At 63.5% G+C, this 8,624-nt stretch overlaps 2 protein-coding genes across 2 annotated transcripts in view; both read left to right on the top strand.

The window, feature by feature from the left end:
• Positions 1–69: 69 nt before the first annotated feature.
• On the top strand, positions 70–945 carry AMSG_07661 (uncharacterized protein; the record flags this gene model as incomplete). The annotated part of the gene is made up of 1 exon (XM_013900673.1): positions 70–945. One exon carries the CDS (start codon positions 70–72, stop codon positions 943–945), a length of 876 nt encoding a protein of 291 aa, XP_013756127.1.
• Positions 946–1,349: 404 nt separating this feature from the next.
• Positions 1,350–8,624, top strand: part of AMSG_07662 (uncharacterized protein) — a gene marked incomplete at its 3' end in the record, with an annotated part of 8,690 nt that continues 1,415 nt past the window's right edge. Inside the window, exons 1-2 of the mRNA XM_013900674.1 lie at positions 1,350–1,433; positions 1,691–8,616. Coding sequence (XP_013756128.1) covers positions 1,361–1,433; positions 1,691–8,616 — 6,999 coding nt within the window. The 5' untranslated portion in view covers positions 1,350–1,360. The remainder of the gene's footprint in view (positions 1,434–1,690; positions 8,617–8,624) is intronic.

The raw sequence follows: 8,624 nt of genomic DNA on the forward strand, positions 1-8,624 counted from the left end.
CCCCCCCCCCATCTTCCCAACCGCAAGGTTAACAGAGGTCCCGTCTCTCTCACACTCTCTTCCAAAGTAATGCTGTCTGCTGCGCGCGCCTCGGCTTGTCGCGCTCTCGGGCGGTGGATGCAGACGTCGGCTGCGGCTGGAGCTGCCGGCGGTGAGGCTCGAAGCAGCGGAGGTGCTGGCCAGTCGCCGTTTCCGGAGCGGCCGTGGTTTGTGCGGGCGCTGCGGGTGTCGGACGCGCTGAAGAACGAGATGCACGAGCTGCATGTGTCGGCGCCCGAGACATGGACCGTCCTCCGCCTCGCCTCGCGGTACCAGCTCAAGGTCCCTCGGGTCAAGGCCATTCTCTCGCTCAAGGCCATCGAGGCTGCCGGCCAGTACCCGAACGAGGTGCTGGAGGAGACTCGCAAGCTTGATGCTCGCATGGAGGATGTTTTCCGCGTCCGCCAGACCGGCCGCGAGGCCGATGTGCACCGCGACAAGCGGGTGGGCGGGCCCGACTTTGTGGCTCTCTCCGACGACGACGCCGTCGCCGCCGCCGTCGCCAGCCGCCAGCCGCCCTTCCGCCCACCGCCGCCTGCGGATCCTGATGCAGGAAAGCCCGCTGCCGCTGCCGCCCCGCTCCCCGTCCTTGACGTCAACCCGGCCGCTGCCGACCGGGCCTTTGACATCGAGGTCATTGAGATCGGCTCGCACGTCGACGACGACTCGCGCACCGTCACCATCCGCAAGAAGGACGGCTCGCTGGTCGAAGCCGACGCTTCCACCCGGGCCGCTGCCAACAAGCTCGTCAACCCGCAGTTTGATCCCCACGCGTACCACAAGCGGACCCAGGGCCGCCTCTATCGCGACATCAACCTCTCCGCCGCCAGCGCCCAGTCTGCCGCCGCCGCCGCCGTCGCCAGCAAGGCCGCACCTGCATCGGAATCAGCAGCAAAGGATGAGTGAGTAACAATGATGTCTCCCAACTGGCCAGCCACTCGGCCCCACGCTTGCCGTTTTGCTCGCTGCCAATTGGCAGCGAGCAAAACGGCCGCAAGCGCCGTCTGGAGCTCGTCATGCCGCCGACTGTTGCTGTGCGGGGTCCCTGTGCGGGGTCCCGCACCAGCTCAAACCCCCGCAACCTACTCGACGCGATGCAGACACATGCTGACCGTTCGCTGCGCGATGCGCAAAAATTGGTATTTGGCCGCACCGTGGCACGGGGCCACGGTGCGGCCAAATACCAATTTTTTCAGCGAGAGAATTGATTGTTGCTGTGCGGGGTCCCTGTGCGGGGTCCCGCACCAGCTCAAACCCCCGCAACCTCCTCGTGCTTCCCGTTCGGTCCCTGCATGCGGAATGTACTTACACCTGACCAACAATGACAAGCTCGACCTTGGGGCTTGTTCTCCTTGTTTGTTGCGGCTTATTGGTTGCCACAGCCCTTGGTCGTGGTACGTAGCCACCATGATGCTATCGCTGTCTGTATCGTTGCCCTCTGTCTCGGTCTCCTCGGCCGGAACATGGGCAGGTTGCCCGCTTTGGGGTGAAGGGAGCACTTGAGTCGGAACACTACAGCATGCCTTGCCATACGCTTCCTGTGTGCAGCACGTGAACCAACATCAGCCGGACAAAGAAGAGCATAACTCACAGACGCTGATTGGGTGGTGTGCGTGGCAATGGGCGCTCTCCTGTGGCGGGCGAAAGACAGCTTTTTCCGAGAAACGATGGGGGCACGAGTTCTACGGCGATAGAGATGATACGTCCGAGACTGGGTTCACCATGTCGGCGTACTGTCGCAACAGCAAGGCCGGCGGGTGGCCGGCGTGGGTGCCCAATCAGCGCTGGAATCGCTACATGGAGCGAGAGAAGGCGGGAAACGGCAACTACTTGATGGGCATGAACGATCTTTACGAGGAAGGCATTTACCAGTGGACTTACCGCGGCATCAACGGTCTCGCGTACACGTACCTCAACTGGGCTCCGAATGAGCCTAACAACTACTTTCCCGGCGAGGACTTTATTCAGCTTCTCGACGACTTTGCCTACAGGTGGAACGACATTTTTACGAACGACAACGGTCGCATCTTCTGCATCCGTATCGATCCCAGTGTGGACCTGATCCAGGACTTTAAGCCCTTTCAGCACCAGAACGTTCTCTACACCCACCCGGAAGACAACGTCGAGCCGGTGCTTGTGCGAGCAACGTACGTCACGCCATCGTTCACTGCCCTGCTCTCCTTTGGCATCGGCGACTGCGACGCTGGCAACCGCTACGGCGTCATGCCGTTCCGCTCGTCTTACTTTTGGATTGAGACGCCCATCGAGGAGACTGTTGTTGGTACGGGGCGCAAGATCTGCGTCTCGAACGACTTTGGCGTCAACTGGTACGAAGGCAACCTCGATACAACGATCGAGCTCGGCCGGCCGTGGCCGACCACGTTTGGTGCTCTCTCGCCCACGGTCATCGGTTTCAACGGCGGGCCTGGCTCGCTGACGCTGACCGCGAACAACCCGGCGTACCTTACGCCGTCGACAGAGATTGCGTTTGTGGACGTCGAAGCTTTTGCTGCCGACTGCCCAGGCTACGTGCATCCTTCATCAGGCAATTGCTACTGGATCCCAGAGCCGGTGGTCAAGGATCTCGATGAGATTGCAGAGACGTGCGGCCTTCAGGGCGGTGTAGTGTGGAGCCCGACTACGCCGCAGGAGTATGTCGACATTTTCAACCACTTTCAGCCGTGGGTTGGCGCAAGCTCGCAGTTTGGATATCCGCCGTCGAACAACATCTGGCTCGGCATGCGCGTTCTCTACAATCCCATGGTCGGGGCTGACAAGCCCGCTTTGGCATCGTGGCACTCCCGGCTCATCCCGGGCTTGGCCGGTATGTTCGACGACTGGGCGCCAAGCGAGCCTGACGACAGCAGCGAGATTTACGTCCAGGTTGACGAGGACGACCCCAACGGGCCATGGAAAACGAGAAGCACCCGGAATGCGAAGTGGATGTATGCATGCATGCGTACTCGCAAGCGCTCCATCTGCGACTTTAACCGCATCGGTGCCGCTGCTGCGTCGGCCAGCTCTGTCTCGTTTGCCGCCACGCGGACCGCCCTCGACCTGGCCACCGAGGCAAAGGGTAGGACGACGACTTACGCCGTTTGCGCGCGGACCGCACGTCCACACTGGGTCCACCAGATGCTCTCCCTCACCCACGTCCTCGTCACTCCGACCTCGATCACCGCCATGACGCCCAGGACCGTCGGTGCCGGCGTGACCTTTACCGCCACCTTTGCCGTCGCCCCGGGCCACCGCATTCACTCGCCGACGTCGCGCTTTTCGTTTGCGACAAACTGCCTCAACGGTTCGCCGCAGTACGAGGCTGCGTACGACTCGGAGAGCGGCCGCTACACCGGCGTCTCTATTCCGACCTTTGGTACCTACAAGCTCTGCGTCTGGCCATCCAGCAGCGCGTCTCGAGTTGAGATGGCCGGCATCCAGCTGGTTGTCGCCCCGAGCGGTGTCAACGCCATTGCCTCGGTCTCGCCGCCGACTATCGCTGCCGGTGCTCCGGCCCGGTTTGTCTTTTCCGGTGCCCAGGTGACCGACACCGGCACCCGTCTTGCGCTCGTCGCCAGCGGAGCACCGTCATGTGTCGTGGATAACCATGTTGCACCGGCTGTGCCGTACTCTGCGACTGGGTCTGTCCTCGTGGCGCCATCACTTGCGGCGGGCGCGTATCACGTGTGCTACTCGGTCGATGGCGGTGTGTCGTTTGCGCGCCAGACGGGCCCGGTCATCACTGTGGTCGACGTCACTTCATCCACCATCTCGTCATTCTCGCCGCAAAGCGCGTACGCCGACGATGCTGGTGTCTTTCTTGAGCTCAACGGCCTGTCGAGCGTGCTCTCTGGACAGGTCGGGCTCTCGACAGTGGCCAACTGCTCAAACCCGCCTTCTACTGCCACCATCTCCAACGCGGTGGTGGTCAACGGGCGCGGGATGGCGTCGATATCGCTCAACAGCGGCGTGCCTGCGGGTCAGTACTACCTCTGTCTTGCATCGGCGGCCAAGCCGGGGACGTGGGTGGGACAGGCTAGCGGCGCAGCGTTCGTGGTCTTCTCGCCGCCCAGTGCGATCTCTGTGACGCTGGACTCGCCGCCAGCGGTGCTCGGCAACTCGTTGAGCTCGTATGTGGTGAGCTTCACGGCCGACGATGAACTGCCGGGCGCCAAGGTGGCCATCTCACCCTACGCCTCGTGCCAGGACCGCAAGGTCGAGGTGGCGCTTGCCGATGGCTCGATCGACCTCGCGCTCAGCGTCGACTACGGCGAGCCGGCGGCGCAGCTCTCCAAGAACTACCACGTCTGCTACACAGCCGAGGGCACGCGTTGGGGCTCGACGGGGCAAACGATCCAGTACGCGATCGACTCGCCGAATGCGATGACCGATCTGGTACCGTCGACGGTGCTGAACGGGACGCAGCCGCTCATGACCTTTGGGTCGCTGCAGCAGACGTCGGTGCCGTCACAGGTCCAAGTGGCGCTCCTGCATCCAGACGCCAATCAGGACTGTGGGCAGACGGGCTTCCACATCGGGACGGTTGATGTGCAGGCCAAGAACCAGGAGCTTCTGGTGAGCGAGGCGCTCGCCGAGCCTGGTGTGTTCGATGTCTGCCTCACAGTCAACGGCGGAGCGACATGGACGCGGCAACTTCGATCGCAAGTGTCTGTGGTGAACGAGCCGCTGGCGCTGTCGATCGAGTCTGCCACGCCGCAGATTGTGGCGTCTGGTGTGCCCGGTCTCGCGTTCGACATTGTGACCGATGCCCGCGACGGGACGACACAGCTTGCAATGGCCAAGTCTGGAGCGTGTGTTTCGGGGCGGATTGGCGAAGTGGCGTACACCACCGGTTCGCCGTCGCCGCCACCGTTCACGGCGCCGACGGGGCTGGACAAGGGCAGGTACCAGTTCTGCTTCTACAAGCCTATTCTTCTCGCCGAATGGGTGGCGCAGATCGCAGTCAGTGCGGAGGTCACGGTCGTGTCGTCGACGGAGGCGCTGATTCTGTCGTCGCTCGAGCCTGCGTTCCTTGGCTCGGGCATGACGAGTGACCTCGTGCCGTCGGGGACGTCGAACCTCATCGGGGCGTCGTCGACCAAGGTGGCGGTCATTCCGGTTGCCGACTCGTGCGGCTCGGTGCCGGTCGCGAGCGAGCGTGAGTTTGGATACGGCAACACGACGATCCGTGGGTATGTCGGCGATCCGACACCGGGCATGTACAAGGTGTGCACGCAGATGGATGCCACGACGGCGTGGGTGGAGAATCCTGCGGCAACGTTTACGGTTGTCGGGCCGAGTGCAGACCGGTTTGTGACGCCGGTGCCAAACGTGATGGGTGCCAAGACGCGGCCGACGATCACGCTGACGGGCAACGGAGCTTACCACGCCAAGGGCGCGTCGGTGGGGCTCTCGACCTCGGCGAGCTGCGCGAGCGTGGATGCGTCGGTGGATCTCAGCACCGACCTTGGGGCAACCGTGGCTATCACGGTGGACCGCGACTACGCGTCGGGCCCGCTGTATGTGTGCTACTCAACAGACGGCAAGGCAAGCTACACGGCGCAGAGCGCAACGATCGATGTGGTGACGATTGACACAAACACGCTGACGTCGGTGGACCGGCGATACCACCCTGCAGACAAGAGCGGGCTGACGATGACGTTTAGCACGTTTACGCCTGTGACGACGGGCGCGATCGCGTTTGCGGCGGCAGGCAAAAGCTGCCTTATTCTGGGTGACCGCGAGGCTGTGACGGACATGACGGCGACAGGACCGGTGACGCTGTCTGCGCCGCTGGCATTGGGAGCGTACTCGACGTGCTACACGGTCAATCGTGGGGCGCCGTCCGAGGAGTGGACGCAGCAGTCGTCGGTGACGCTCACGGTGCAAGCTGGAAGCAGCACGACAGTGACAGGCCTGGTGCCGGCGGAGGTGCCGTCCGGAGTGGACGACTTTGTGCTAACGGTATCGTCGTCGATTGTGCTGATGAGCGGCGTCGAGCTCGGGTTTACGCTCACTGCCGGCGACTGCTCGTCCCCGCAGGTTGTGACGCTCATCAACAACGGGTCGCAGACCGAGTACGTGCTTGGCGGCGGGAGCGGCGGATTCACGAGCGCAGGCGTGTACTACGCGTGCGTGCGAGTCGACTCGGACGTGCCGACGTGGCTGGCGCAGACGGGGGTGTCTGTGCAGGCGATTGCTGCGACGGCGACGACGGTGACGAGCCTGTCGCCGCTTGTGGTACCTGTCGGCGTGAACCCGGTGTTTGCGATGACCGGCTCCAACATCAAGCCGTCTGCTGCGACGCGGGTGTTCTTCTCGTCGTCGGCGTCGTGCACGCCCGAGCTGGGTGTGATTCCGATTGTGAGCGGGACCGAGACGCAGTGGACGTCGGCGATCAACACACCGGGCAACTACACGGTGTGCTATGGGGTGCACGCGACGCAGGTTGTGGCGCAGACAAGCGTGGGCAAGCTGGTGGTGCGCGGTGCGACTGACGCGATTGATCATGTCGACCCGCGCGTTGTGGGCGTGGGCTCCAAGCCGACGTTTGCGCTGTCGGGAGTGTACTTTGAGTCGTCGTCGTTGATGTCGCTGGTGCCTGTGGGCGTCGGGTGTGGAGCCGGGGCCGGGACGTACGTGGATGTGCCGTGGACTGGGCCAACGATCGCCGCGGCGAGCGCGATGCCTGCAGCAGGCGACTATGTGGCGTGCTACTCGTGGGACGGCAGCCGTGGCGGGCTTGTTCAGCAGGATGGACCGCTTGTGCGTGTGGTGGACGTGACTGCGAACGATGTGGTGGATGTGAACCCGAAGCTGTTTGGCACGACCAAGCCGCCGCCGCTGACGATCAGCCTCAACACTGGGGTGGAGATCTCTGCGACGACGTGGTTCGCACTTGTTGCGCAGGGCGTGGCATGCGATTCCGAGAACGTGGACGGCGCTGTCCTGCTCAGCCTAGGCACGACGATGTTCAACCTGGGGCCGTTTAACTCGCCATCGGGGCCGTACGAGGTTTGCTTGTCTGTGGATGGCGGGCTGAGCTACGTCAAGCAGGCTGGGCTCAATGTGACGGCGCTCTCTGCGCAGCCGACAACGATTACGTCGCTGAGCATTGACGGAGGCGAAGAGGCTGGAACGACGGTGATCGAGACTGGGGTTCGGACAGTAGTTGTGGTGAGGGGCGCGACGGCGTCGGTCAACACCAAGATCGGGTTTGACCGCGTGTCGGGCGGGTGCCAGGTGCCGAACAACGTGCTGTACGCGCGCGACTACAACGAGGCTGGGCCTGGCGAGCTTGCGTATTTTAACGTGACGTTTGCCAACGCTGGTGAGTACGTGTTGTGCCTGTCTGTGGACAGTGGCGACAACTACGTGATGCAGAGCCTTGCCGAGACGCGTGTGCAGGTGATTGTGTGTGCCGCGCAGACATCGTGCGGCGCGTGTGCGTCGATCTGCTCGTGGTGCCTCGAGGAGTCAAGCTGTGTGTCGCGTGTGGGGATCGGCGGCGGGGCGTGTGCCAACACGACGACGGTGATTCCCGGGCTGAGCGGCGAGAACCGGGCGTGTCCGACGGGCACGCCGTCTGCGTCATCGGGCTCGATGCAGGGCGGGACCGAGGTTGTGTTTTCGGGCGGCCCGTTCCTGCCGGGCACATCGTGCCTTTGGGATCGCGGTGCCGGACAGCCGTTAGTGACAACCGCCGGAGTAGCAGCTGCGGATCGATCGTTGCTAACATGTGTGTCGCCAGCTTCTCTAGTGGCCAGCACCGGATCGCTTACCCTTCAGTACCTTGACCAAGAGTACCTTGCGGCTGTGCCGTTCGAGTACTACTCGTGCCTGCTCCGGGACACGTGCTCCGAGTGCTGGGAGGCAGCGCGGCCCGAGTGCGGGTGGTGCGTGGACACGCAGCAGTGCACGATTGCGTCGTCGTGCGTGAACCCGAACGCGACGGCGCCGTCCGAGACGCCGCTGTTTGGCGGGCAGAGCTGCCCGTCTGTGGACGCGATTGCGCCGCTCAACGGGCTTACATCGGGTGGTGAGACGGTGACGGTGACCGGCGTGCTGTTCACCAACTACTCGCGGCTGATGTGTGCGTTTGACGGAGTGCCGGTCAACGAGACGGTGTATGTGTCCGAGAGCGAGCTGCAGTGTTCGACGCCGCAGCGCGGGGCCGGTGGCGCGCAGTTTACGGTGGTGGCGCCGTGGGGCCGGTTTGACGAGACGACGCTGTTCTTTGTGTTTGAGCAGCCTGCGGCGGTGCCCAAGCCGCCGGAGCCGCCGCTGGGCACGAGCTCGATTGTCGGCATTGCGGTTGCGGGAGCTGTTTGCTGCCTGCTGATTGTGCTCCTCGGGATCCTTGTGTACAAGCGGAAACGCGAGGAGGAGCTGTACGGGCCGCCGGAGCTGACGGACGATCTGCGGCATTCTGTGGTGTTTGGCTCGTTTGGATCGAAGAAGCCGCTCGACTTTGACGCGATCGTCGCCAAGTCGGGCCCGCTGCTGGAGATGCTGCTGCTGCCGGGCTACGAGGTGCTTCACGCCGTGGTGGACGTGACGCAGGCGACGGAGGCGGACAAGGTGGCCAA

This window comes from Thecamonas trahens (genome assembly GCF_000142905.1).
Source record: "Thecamonas trahens ATCC 50062 unplaced genomic scaffold supercont1.35, whole genome shotgun sequence".
NCBI lineage: Eukaryota > Apusomonadida > Apusomonadidae > Thecamonas > Thecamonas trahens.